Source organism: Salmo salar, chromosome 14 (genome assembly GCF_965601325.2).
Source record: "Salmo salar chromosome 14, fSalSal1, whole genome shotgun sequence".
NCBI lineage: Eukaryota > Metazoa > Chordata > Actinopteri > Salmoniformes > Salmonidae > Salmo > Salmo salar.
The window spans coordinates 23,062,507-23,075,579 of record NC_138304.1 but is presented as its reverse complement, the minus strand read 5'-3'; the positions used below and the strand labels follow the sequence as shown (position 1 = coordinate 23,075,579).

The following is a 13,073-nucleotide window of genomic DNA, read 5'->3' as shown; positions in this document are numbered from 1 at the left end:
GACAGCCACCTGTATCACAGTCTCAGAGGAATGGTGTTGGCTGCACCACGCTGATACTGAAAGGGCACAGAGAAATTGCTCTTTTTAGAGCAGGCTAAGGACATGGAGTTTCTTTCGCTGCCTGGCTAGTCTGTCCCCTCTGATACCATCATCACGGCTCAACACGGATCTCCTCATGCCCTGGTTAACACCGGCCAGAGCTGACACATGTAGTGTAGCGGTGCGAGTGAACACAGCACAGGTACTAAATCACTGTGAGTCACTTGGTGGAAAAAACCCATCCAGCTGAATGAAACGATCAGTGTCGGAGGTATGGAGAATAGAGGTGCCTTTACAAGACAGATATTACGCATAAACAGGATGTAAACCTAAGTCTGCTTCAAGTGATTTATCCATATGAACTGAGTGACTTTCCACTTATCAAACATTCAGTTACAGTAGCCAACATACCTTTTTCCTTATCAGTCTCTTCCTTTAGATTGTCTGGTATCAGTGATGTATATAACAATTAATAATGGCTCTGGGCTGGCACCTTGCAGGTTGTACAGTATATGTGGAAGATTAAGGGTTAAGGGTTAAGGGGACCACACAATTAGAATTAGCGCCATAATAAAACATATTTCTATTTTAATGATGGGGACACCGGAAGTAGATATGAATGAAAAGTGAGAGATTTCATGGTGACACACATCTATGGTGGGGAATACGTTTTTTTTTCAGGGCATTTTCACTCTCTAGTGACAACCGCAACAGTGGCAGCCTATGTGGTAAGGCAACTTTGGGGTTGACAGTCCGTTAGGCTGCGTGTTGCGTGACGCCAACTGTCTAAAGTGCTCTTCCTCACATCACTTGATGTAGGCTACGTAATCACATGCCTGACTGTCACTCACTGGCAGTAAAGGGCAGAGTTGCTATTATTGATTGTTATTCATCCAAGTATGAAAACTAGGATGCAGTTATAGTTTAGGCCTATGACGTGCAGTGAATCAATCTAAACCCCCAGGAGATTGTGATTTCAGCTGATAGTCGCCCTCCTTTTCCTATGAGTTGAACTTGATATTGAACATTCATATTTTGGCTACCCTAAATTATATTTTGAATAGTAGGACTAGGCCATCTTTCTCTTACAGTTTGTTAACTCTACTGCCTGTTAGAGTAAATGGAAATTGTGCTTTCTTCATCATGACGTGAGCGGTAGAGCCTTGGGTAGGTAACCTCATAGGTCTGACCCATGTCCTATATCTTTTCACATTCGCTACAGTAAGGGGCGCTCGTGTATCAGTTCAAACTCCAGACTCATAAGTAAACTAACAAGCCGAAGGAAGAAGGACAACATGGCAGGACGCGACAGGATTGTGCATTTGCTCAGGCAACTTGAAAAAGCAGCGTAAGTTGATTCCTAATCGCGAAAATGCACAAATACAAGATTGCTAAATGCACTTGAGGTAGTGGTTACTTAAGGTAGTTATCTAATATAGCTAGGCCCCTACCTAACTTGTTATGTAGTAGCCAGATGGCAGTGCAAGCATCGACGTCAACCCAACTTCGTTTGACTCAAATTATTACACTGCTTATTGAAAATGCCGTTTCTTCCCCCATTTACAGGTGCAGATGCCCTGCCCATTCTCATACATTCCATCAAGGTAGTAGTTGGATAAAATAACCTGTTTATTATAACACACAGCGTTATTGTTAATTAAGTTATTTGTAACATGTATGTAACATCTAACACAGCTTCATGTGCAAAAGCTCTGTTCTGCCTCCCATTCAAGTGTTCTATGCACCTAGTAATTTAGCGCCACCCGGGGCAGTTTTATTTATCTGTATCTAGGTTGCACTTATTCTATCGTACTTTCTTATGTGGTGTAATAAACAGGAAACTGACCATAATTGCGAACATTACAAAACAGTTTCTCCGTGTCAAAATATGCATCAGCCAATTAAAATCGTTAATTTATTTACGCTTGAAATAACGCTACATTGTAGCTGGACCCATCAGATAACCTGGCACACTTTAGCCCTATGCTAACCTCATCAGATTACTGTGATTATTTCCTGGAACAAAATTCCACATAGCCAATAATAAATGATGACTTAGATGGATTTGAACAAACAGTTTTCCATAATTGCAACCATAACAAAGTCAAGGACTCTCATTATCATCCTACAGATGGCAGTATTGCAGTAACAGTGTCAGTTATTTTAAAGAAGCTTTTTGCGAGTCCCGGGCTCGAAAACATGTTGGCGAGCATCCACACTAGAGGAAAGTTTGTCAATCTACAGCAGGCCTACACCTGTCAATCAGTTGATCAACGCATCCTACAGCACGATGTAGACCTATTAATGTGGTAACACAGACCATTCAGTGCTTTCGGTTGTGTTCATTGTAACATTTTTTTATATATATTTTTTTATTTATTTAACTAGTGAAGTCAGTTTACAGTGACCGCCAACCTAGGCCAAACCCTAACCCGGACAACGCTGCGGGGAGCAACATGGTGATTTCTCCCATGAATTCAAAGGCAGCCCGACTGAAAATGACAACACAAACAGCTGGGTTGCTCCTTTCCCCCTCAGAGCACCCAGGCCTCCCAAATCCGAGGCCCATCTCGGACTCAAGCATACCGCCTACGTTGACAACGGACTCAAACCCTACCACGTTCAGCCAAATCCCATTGACCTGCAATGAGTGGCCCTTGGCACTTATTTTTTATTTGACTCCCTTTTCTCCCCAATATCGATCTTGTCTCATCGCTGCAACTCCCCAACGGGCTCGGGAGGCAAAGATTGAGTCATGTATCCTTGAAACATGACCCGCCAAACCGCGCTTCTTACCATCCGCCAGCTTAACCCGGGAAGCCAGCCCCACCAATGTGTCAGAGGAAACACCATTCAACAGACGACCGAAGTCAGCCTGCAGGCACCCGGACCGCCACAAGGAGTCGCTAGAGCGCGATGAGCCAAGTAAAGCCCCACCAGCAAAACCCTCCCCTAACCCGGACGACGCTGGGACAATTGTGCGCCACCCTATGGGACTCCCGGTCACGGCGAGTTGTGACACAGCCTGGGATCAAACCCAGGTCTGTAGTGATGCCTCTAGCACTGCGATGCAGTGCCTTAGACCGCTGCACCACTCAGGAGGCCCATGGTACTGGGCACTTCTGCCTTCCTTCCACCTGAGACCTGTGTCAGAGGTCTTACTCCTTTTAGCTAAAAATGACTGAAGGTTTGGTAACCAACTTACGTTAAAAGTTCGTAGTGGCAGATGCCAGGAGGCACCCAGTGGCCATTTTATTTAGCTGCATCTAGCTTGCACTAATTCTATGGTACTTTTTTATGTGGATTGATAAACAGTAAACAGGAAGTGTTTTATTCAATTAAGAACATTTCTCAGTAGTCTGATGCACTCATGATGATCTGCTGCCATCCTTTTGTTATGCCTGTGTAAGCATTGCTCTTTACTACGGTTTATCTATTAAAACCAGAGGTTTACGGAAAGCCTATCCCTGACTCTGGTTCAGTTCTTGAATGGAGTTTGGCTATCTTTTTTGGTTAGAAACACCTCAAGGAGGACAGTACACTCTCACTTTTTTTTAAATAAATGTGTACATGTGTACCACTAATTAGGGTCCATAGAAACATGGAACAAAACTGTGGTTTTTACCCTGTCACAACATGTTTTAAAGTTGTAATGTTTGTGCTCTAGCTTCAGGACATGACTGTGGAAGAAAAACGGATTATGCATTTGAGGTAACTTGAACTATTTAACCATATTTTCACTCATCTGACTTTGACATGGCCACAGAAGCTTTTCAAAATAATTAAATAAGCCCTACTAATAAGCAGACATGACAGTTATTAATTAAAGTAAAACCAACAATATAATCCAACTACTGTCATGAGGCTCAGCATAAAAACCCTTTTTAAAAAGCTTTAAAGTAGTCTTTAGTCTAAAGTACTGCAAAAAAACAAAACGTGTACTGACACTTTTCTAAGATATCTATTTCTCTATTTAATTAATGAAAAGTAGTCAACAGTATTCTTCCTTGGGATGTTGGCCAACGTTAACCATATTTTTCATGTTATTATTTGGTTTCAGATGGCGAGCTCAAACATTAGATATGGAGAGGGTGTCACACGGGAAATTGGTATGGTAAATAAGTCTCTGCTATTTGTTGATGCTATTCATGACAAGATATGAAACAACTCATGTTTACATAATTTAATAGTTATTCCTAAATGGTAATGGTTCACAAGTAAAAAGTTTCAATAATAGAAGAGACATGAACAGGCCTAAAATTGAAATGCATATGATGCTTTCAACATTAATCATATAAGATTTTGTCTAAGACGTGAATAACTCTCTCCTATTTTGTGATTTTCTTTTAAATTGCAGGATCTTCAGAACATGGGAGCCCGTAACGTGTGTCTTATGACGGACAATAATCTGTCTCAGCTCTATCCTGTCGAGGCCGTGTTGGAGTCTCTAGTTCAGAACGGGGTTAACTACAAAGTTTATGACAATGTTCGGGTGGAGCCAACAGACTCCAGGTAACCCTTGTGCGTTCCAATTGGCACCCTAGCTATTCCCTATATAGTGCACTACTTTTGAACAGAGCAGGGTCCATAGGGCTCTGGTCACAAGTAATGCACTACCGTATATAGGGAATAGAGTGCCATTTGGGACACTTCTTTTCAATGACGTTGTATTTTCTATTACATTTTTTTATTTAACTAGGCAAGTCAGTTAAGAACAAATTCTTATTTACAATGACAGCCTACATACAGTACTTACACCCAAGGTATGGCATACATCTTGACCGGAATTTCATCATTACATTTGATATTGATTATAGTTTTTCCAAATTTGGAGTAAATGTATGGAAGAGAAGCGTAATAAAAAAGTCAATCAAGGGATGAATTTTCAATAAAGTAATCACTTTCACTCTTTACTATACAGCTTCAAGGAGGCCATAGCTTTTGCGAAGAAAGAAAAGTTTGACGTTTACGTTGCTGTGGGTGGAGGCTCAGTGATTGACACCTGTAAAGCTGCCAACCTGTATGCCTGCCATCCCGACGCGGATTTCCTAGACTTTGTCAATGCGCCTATAGGGAAGGGAAAGCCTATTACAGGTGCTCTCAAGCCCCTGATCGCAGGTACTATGACCCCCAGTCACAACTACACACTGAGGTTAATAGGTTTAGGAATTAACTGACCCTGGCACACTGGACCATTTAGAATCTGTTGTATGTACACTGTATATAAATGTGTGTTTACTATGACTATTATAGATTAGAGAGATTTTTTGGTGGATGGTTGTGCACACCTGATCTTGTTAGACTGTACCTCAACCCTCTCAGGGACGAAATTAATATGTCATACACTTTTAGAACAATTGAATGGATGTGCAGATATGCAGTTTTCCTAATATAGGCTAAACTTGTACATGTTAGTCACATGGCAACTATTTTTCTCTTAAGTTCCCACAACAGCAGGAACTGGCAGTGAGACAACAGGTGTTGCCATCTTCGACTTCGAAAAACTGAAAGCAAAAACTGGTAAAATCAGGGCACAGCTATCTCTCTCCTTAGTTGCATTGCTGGCCTCACATTCAAATGATAATTCAATTCATACTGTATGTTGTAATGTTTCATTCAATGACTCAGGATGACTTGCTTGTCTTCTGGTTCATCTATTCAGGCATCGCCAGCCGAGCCATTAAGCCGACTCTTGGAATAGTGGATCCTCTCCACACTCTGCATATGCCCGAGAGGGTGGCTGCCAACAGCGGTTTTGATGTGCTATGGTATGTAAATATACTGTATTCAGTGCATTCGTAAAGTATTCAGCCCCCTTCCCCTTTTCAACATTTTGTTACTTTACAGCCTTCTTCCAATTGTTTTTTTTTTTAAATGTCTCATCAATCTACACACAATTCGCCTTAATGACAAAGCGAAAACAGAGTTTTAGAAAAAACTGAAATATCTTATTTACATAAGTATTCAGACCTTTTGCTATGAGACTCGAAATTGAGCTCAGGTGCATCCTGTTTCCATTGATCATCCTTGAGATGTTTCTACAACTTGATTGCAGTCCACCTGTGGTAAATTAAATGAATTGGACATGATTTGGAAAGGCACACACCTGTGAATATAAGGTCCCACAGTTGACAGTGCATGTCAAAGCAAAAACCAAGCCATGAGGTACAAATTGTGTCGAGGCACAAATCTTGGGAAGGGTACCAAAAAATGTCTGCAGAATTGAAAGTCCCCAAGAACACAGTTGCCTCCATAATTCTTAAATGGAAGAAGTTTGGAACCACCAAGACTCTTCCTAGAGCTGGCCGCCTAGCCAAACGGAGCAATCGGGGGAGAAGGGCCTTGGCCAGGGAGGTGAACAAGAACCCGATGGTCACTGACAGAGCTCCAGAGTTCCTCTGTGGAGATGGGAGAACCTTCCCTAAGGACAACCATCTCTGAAGCACTCCTCCAATCAGGCCTTTATGGTAGAGTGGCCAGATGAAAGCCACTCCTCAGTAAAAGGCACATGACAGCCCACTTGGAGTTTGCTAAAAGGCACCTATAGGACTCTCTGACCATAAGAAACAAGATTCTTTGGTCTGATGAAACCAAGATTGAACTATTTGGCTTGAATGCCAAGCGTCACGTCTGGAGGAAACCTGGCACCATCCCTATGGTGAAGTATGTTGGTGGCAGCATCATGCTGTGGGGATGTTTTTCAGCGGCAGGGACTGGAAGACTAGTCAGGATTGAGGGAAAGATGAACTGAGCAAAGTACAGAGAGATCCTTGATGAAAACCTGCTCTTGACCACTCATGACCTCAGACTGGGGCGAAGGTTCACCTTCCAACAGGACAACGACCCTAAGCAAACAGCCAAGACAACGCAGGAGTGGCTTAGGGACAAGTCTCTGAATGTCCGTGAGTGGCCCAGCTAGAGCCCGGACTTGAACCCGATCGAACATCTCTGGAGAGACCTGAAAATAGCTGTGTAGCGACACTCCCCATCCAACCTGACAGAGCTTGAGAGGATCTGCAGAGAAGAATGGGATAAACTCCCCAAATACAGGTGTGCCAAGCTTGTAGCGACCTACCCAAGAAGACTCGAGGCTGTAATCGCTGCCAAAGGTGCTTCAACAAAGTACTGAGTAAAGGATCTGAATACTTATGTAAATGTGATATTTCCATTTTTTATCTAAAAACCAGTTTTTGCTTTGTCATTATGGGGTATTGTGTGTAGATTGATGAGACAAAAAAGAACAATTTAATCAATTTTAGAATAAGGCTGTAATTTAACAAAATGTGAAAAAGTCAAGGGGTCTGAATACCTTCCGAAGGCACTGTATATATACTACCGTTCAAAAGTTTGGGGTCACTAAGAAATGTCTTTGTTTTTGAAAGAAAAGCTATTTTTTTTGGTCCATTTAAAATAACATCAAATTGGTCAGAAATACAGTGTAGACATTGTTAATGTTGTAAATGACTATTGTAGCTGGAAATGGCTTATTTTCTTTTATGGAATATCTACATAGGCGTACAGAGGCCCATTATCAGCAACCATCACTCCTGTGTTCCAATGGCACGTTGTGTTAGCTAATCCAAGTTGATCATTTTAAAAGGCTAATTGGTCATTAGAAAACCCTTTTGCAAGTATGTTAGCACAGCTGAAAACTGTTGTTCTGATTAAAGAAGCAATAAAACTGGCCTTAGACTAGTTGAGTATCTTGAGCATCAGCATTGTGGGTTCGATTACAGGCTCAAAATGGGCAGAAACAAAGAACTTCCTTCTGAAACTCGTCAGTCTATTCTTGTTCTGAGAAATGAAGGCTATTCCTTGCGAGAAATTGCCAAGAAACTGAAGATCTGGTACAACGCTGTGTACTACTCCCTTCACACAACAGTGCAAACTGTCTCTAACCAGAATAGAAAGCGGAGTGGGAGGGCCCGGCTGCACAAATGAGCAAGAGGACTCGTACATTAGAGTGGCTAGTTTGAGAAACAGACGCCTCACATAAAAAATCAGTCGTTTCCAGCTACAATAGTCATTTACAACATTAACAATGTCTAAACTGTATTTCTGATCAATTTGCTGTTATTTTAATGGACAGAAAATGTGCTTTTCTTTCAAAACAAGGACATTTCTAAGTGACCCCAAACTTTTGAACAGTAGTGTATATTGATCACATTCAATCAGTCAGTCTGTGTAACATATTATTATGTTTTTAAGGCTACATTCACATCTTTTATCAACCTTATAGGCCAAAGAACACATTCATCAACATGCTTCTCCCTACCGACATGCTGCAGAGGCCTTGGACCTTTTCCCCACTATGTGCTCTTATAACGTCAAGGTGGTGCCAGATAGAAGTGACTGATTAGAAAAATAGGACTTGGATTAAGTTATTTTCTTCATCTGTTCTCTTTGTGTGTCCTTATGCAGCCATGCCCTGGAGTCCTACACGGCTCTTCCCTACAACATGCGCAGCCCCTGCCCTCCCAACCCCATAGACCGGCCGGCCTACCAGGGCAGTAACCCCATTAGTGATGTCTGGTCCAGACATGCTCTGAATGTAGTGGCCAAGTACATGAAACGGTAAACACCTTCCTGATGAGGCTTCACTAGTTATTCCACAGTTTTATCCCCTAAAAATCACTACTGGCTATTGTGAATATTATTATCAGTGGTTTCTTATTATTAGTGCTGATGTAGAAGACGTCATTAACTGTTCACTCTCTCCCTCTAAGGGCGGTGAACAATGCTGAGGATGTAAAGGCCAGGTCCAGCATGCATCTTGCCAGTGTGTTTGCCGGGATCGGGTTTGGAAATGCTGGGGTCCACTTATGGTAAATATGGTTCATTACGCCTTTATAATGATTGAAACTGCACGCATCCCCTTCCTTATATGAATAGTTACAGTGTGTCCTCTGATTGATGATTAATGTGACTGATAAGACCCTTTTTGTTCATTTTCTAGCCACGGTATGTCTTATCCTATTGCTGGAAATGTGAAGACTTACATGGCTAAGGGCTACAATGTGGATCACCCTGTCGTGGTAAAGCTATTCTGGTCCTTTTCTTCATTTTAGAACCATTACAAAGCAATCTTATTATTGAAAAATGTCTGTTAAATTTGACCTTTATATAATTGAAAATTCAATATATTTAGTTCCAAATATCTATGATCTCTATAACCACAGTTTTGACACTGATATAATGTATGTTCATTGGTATTCTGCTCCATGTTTGATATATACACTGAGTATATAAACCATTGAGAACACCTGCTCTTTCCATGGCATAGACTGACCAGGTGAAAGCTATGATCCCTTACTGATGTCACTTCAATCAGTGTAGATGGAGGGGAGGAGACAGGTTAAAGAAGGATTTTTAAGCCTTGAGACAATTGAGACAATGGATTGTGAATGGGCCAGACAAAATATTTAAGTGCCTTTTGAATGGGGTATGGTAGTAGGTGCCAGACGCACCGATTTGTGTCAAGGGTGCAACTCAATATTAGGAAGGTGTTCTTAATGTTTGGTATACCCAGTGTATATTTACAGGTAACTGCCAAAATAAAGGAAACACCAACATAACGGAAACACCAACATTAAGTGTCTTAATATGGCGTTAGGCCGCCTTGGCATAGATTCTACAAGTGTCTGGAACTCTATTGGAGGGATGCGACACCATTCTTCCATGAGAAATTCCATAATTTGGTATCTTTAAAAAAAAAAACATGTACCTCTTTTTTCCCCAATGTGGTATCCAATTGGTAGTTACAGTCTTGTCTCATCGCTGCAACTACCGTACAGACTCAGGAGAGGTGAAGGTCAAGAGCTGTGTGTCCTCCGAAACACAACCCAACCAAGCCACACTGCTTCTTGACACAATGCCCACTTAACCCGGAAGCCAGCCGCACCAATGTGACGGAGGAAACACCGTACACCTGGTGACCGTGTCAGCGTGCACTGCGCCCGGCATGCCACAGGAGTCGCGAGATGGGACAAGGACATCCCTGCCGGCCAAACCCTCCCCTAATCCTGGGCCAATTGTGTGCCACCCCATAGGTCTCCCGGTCGCGGCCGGCTGCGACAGAGCCTGGACTTGAACCCAGAATCTCTAGTGGCACAGCTAGCACTGCGATGCAGTGGGGAGGCCACTCGGGAGGCCCATAACTTGGTATCTTGTTGATGGTAGTGAAAAAACGCTGTCTCATGTCCCTCTCCAGAATCTCCCATAAGTGATCAATTGGGTTGAGATCTGGTGACTGAGACACACACAACCTTTAAACCCCCTATACTCCTTTGAGTCTCCTCTTTCAAAGTCACTGAGATGTCTTCTTCTAGCCATGGTAGCCAAAATACTGGGCAACTGGGCATTTTTATGTATGACTCTAAGCATGATGGCATGTTCATTGTTTAATTAACTCAGGAACCACACCTGTGTGGAAGCACCTGCTTTCAATATATATTCTGAACAAAAATGTTTACGCAACATGTAAAGTGTTGGTCCCATGTTTCAAGAGCTGAAATAAAAGATCCCAGAAATCTTCCATATGCACAAAAAGTTTATTTCTCTCAAATGTTGTGAACAAATTTGTTTACATCCCTGTTAGAGAGCATATCTCCTTTGCCAAGATAATCCATCCACCTGACAGGTGTGGCATATCAAGAAACTGATTAAACAGCATTATCATTACACAGGTGCACCTTGTGCTGGGGGCAATAAAAGGCCACTCTAAAATGTGCAGTTTTGTCACGCAGCACAATGCAACAGATGTCTCAAGTTTTGAGGGAGAGTGCAACTGGCATGCTGGCTGTAGGAATGTCCACTAGAGCTGTTGCCAGAGAATTAAATGTTAATTTCTCTACCTACCATAAGCCGCCTCCAACAGCATTTTAGAGAATTTGGAAGTACGTCCAACCGGCCTCACAATTGCAGACCACGTGTAACCACGCCAGTCCAGGACCTCCACATCTGGCTTCTTAACCTGCGGGATCATAACCTGCGGGATCGTCTGAGACCAGCCACTCTGCTGCGTCCCTGCCCAGTCATGTGAAATCCATAGATTAGAATTGAATTGATTTAATTTGACTGATTTTCTTATATGAGCCTGTAACTCAGTAGAATCATTGAAATTGTTGTGTTTATAATTTTGTTCAGTATACTTAGTATCCCTCATTTACTGAAGTGTTTCCTTTATTTTGGCAGTTACCTGTATATAACAAATATATTGTTTCAGAAATATGTATCTCCATTCACAGTTTAACTATCAAGCATTAATAGTTCCCATGTGTTGCTCTTCTGTCCCATAGCCTCATGGTCTGTCCGTGGTTCTGACCTCTCCTGCTGTCTTTGCCTTCACTGCCAGTATGTGTCCAGAGCGCCACCTGGAGGCAGCAGAGATACTTGGTAACAGCAACTCTTCCCTACAACACCCCCAACAGTGTTGTCATTAAATACTAACACAAATATATTCTCATGGTAAATAAGCCATGGTAAATTTCCTTTTACCATGGCTTAGTCTCAAATGGTAATCTATACCATAAACAGTGCTTTGGTCAGTGCACTGTAGGTGCAGTAAGAGGTGTCGTACATGCGTGGCACTATTGTTTCCTCGCCAATTTTGTGACGTCAAGCTCACACCCCTCCATGTCTCTCCTCAGGGGCTGACGTGAGTAACACCAAGAGGGAGGACGCTGGGCTGCTCCTGGCCGACACCCTGAGACAGTTCCTCTATGACCTGAAGGTAGAGGACGGTCTGAGTGCTGTCGGCTACACCAAGGATGACATACCTGACCTAGTGAGAGGAACAATACCTCAGGTAACTACACATTACAAATGTTTCACATTAGATGTGCAAGACATGTTCTTTCACGCCCTGATGAAGACTATTGAGCCCAGATGTTGGTAATAAACCCACTAGCAAGGAGAGTTTAGTGTGCTAGTGCTACTTTCTTTTTTCATTACATGTACTATGTTTCTTTTTCTGACTGGCATTTCCTGTGTCTGCCCCTGATCATGTCACTATGGTCTCTTGCAGGAAAGGGTGACAAAGCTGTCTCCTAGGGAACACACAGAGGAAGATTTGACTCATTTGTTTGAGGCCTCCCTGAAGCTGTACTAAGACTGGCTCTCTTATGCACCCACTCTCTTACTGTACCTGTGTGAGATGATGAGAGCCCAAAGTACTCTGTGCTATTCCCTATACAGCACACTACTTTTGACCAGGACCCATAGGGCTCTGGTTAAACATTGGGCACTATATAGGGAATAGGGTGCTATTTGAGACGTAGCCTCCCACCGGTTTGCCATCCCATCCTCCTTTTATTGATAGATACAATTAAATGATAAGGTTCCTTATTTGATTATACAGTATATTACCCCGATTTCAAATGTTGGTTTTGATTTGTATTTACTACAATATAGTACACCATTGCTGTCATGTTCCTCTCCCCATTCATTTGAGAATAGACCACTGGTCTGGACTGGACTACATTGTTATGACAGTGTTGCGTCATTCTTAGAGTCCAGATTACTCAGGTTAACTGTTATGTAAAGTGTGCCCTAATGCTAAGAAAGTCTGATCTGGCTGCTTTTAAGTAGGTTAACCCAGGAGAGCACACTAGGAGAGCTTTTAATGTCCATTGAGAGAAAGAGAGCCAAGTTAAGGTATCAATATGATACAGAATATCATTACATCCCAAATGGCATCCTATTCACTTTTGGTCAAAACTGGTGCACTATATAGGGAATAGGGTGCAATGATATCTATCCTTATTAATGATAGATACTGTATATTGACATGGAAATAGTTGCGCTAAATCCTCATTACCGTTAGGTCTTGATGTAAAGCAGGACATAACTGGATGTCAAAATAAATGCATTTTAGGATACAGAATAATTTATATTCTAAACGTACATGACTCTGATCCCTTAAAATCATTAAATCATTTTAGTTTCTGTTTTCTTTGCTTGTCTTGGCAATGTTTCTACTTTTTTCACTCCTGTTCATATATGCATGTATCACATTTTCTTTTTTCTGAATAAGA

The 13,073-nt window shown here is 42.0% G+C and overlaps 1 protein-coding gene across 1 annotated transcript; it reads left to right on the top strand.

Annotated features, from left to right (window-relative positions):
- Positions 1 to 1,261: 1,261 nt before the first annotated feature.
- On the top strand, positions 1,262 to 12,991 carry adhfe1 (alcohol dehydrogenase iron containing 1). The gene is made up of 14 exons (XM_014139984.3): positions 1,262 to 1,387; positions 1,606 to 1,643; positions 3,707 to 3,750; positions 4,100 to 4,153; positions 4,397 to 4,551; positions 4,961 to 5,157; positions 5,482 to 5,559; positions 5,702 to 5,807; positions 8,461 to 8,613; positions 8,766 to 8,864; positions 8,996 to 9,074; positions 11,337 to 11,433; positions 11,688 to 11,845; positions 12,065 to 12,991. The coding sequence occupies exons 1-14, from the start codon at positions 1,335 to 1,337 to the stop codon at positions 12,146 to 12,148; spliced, it is 1,395 nt and encodes a 464-aa protein (XP_013995459.2). The 5' UTR covers positions 1,262 to 1,334; the 3' UTR covers positions 12,149 to 12,991.
- The last annotated feature ends 82 nt before the right edge of the window (positions 12,992 to 13,073 follow it).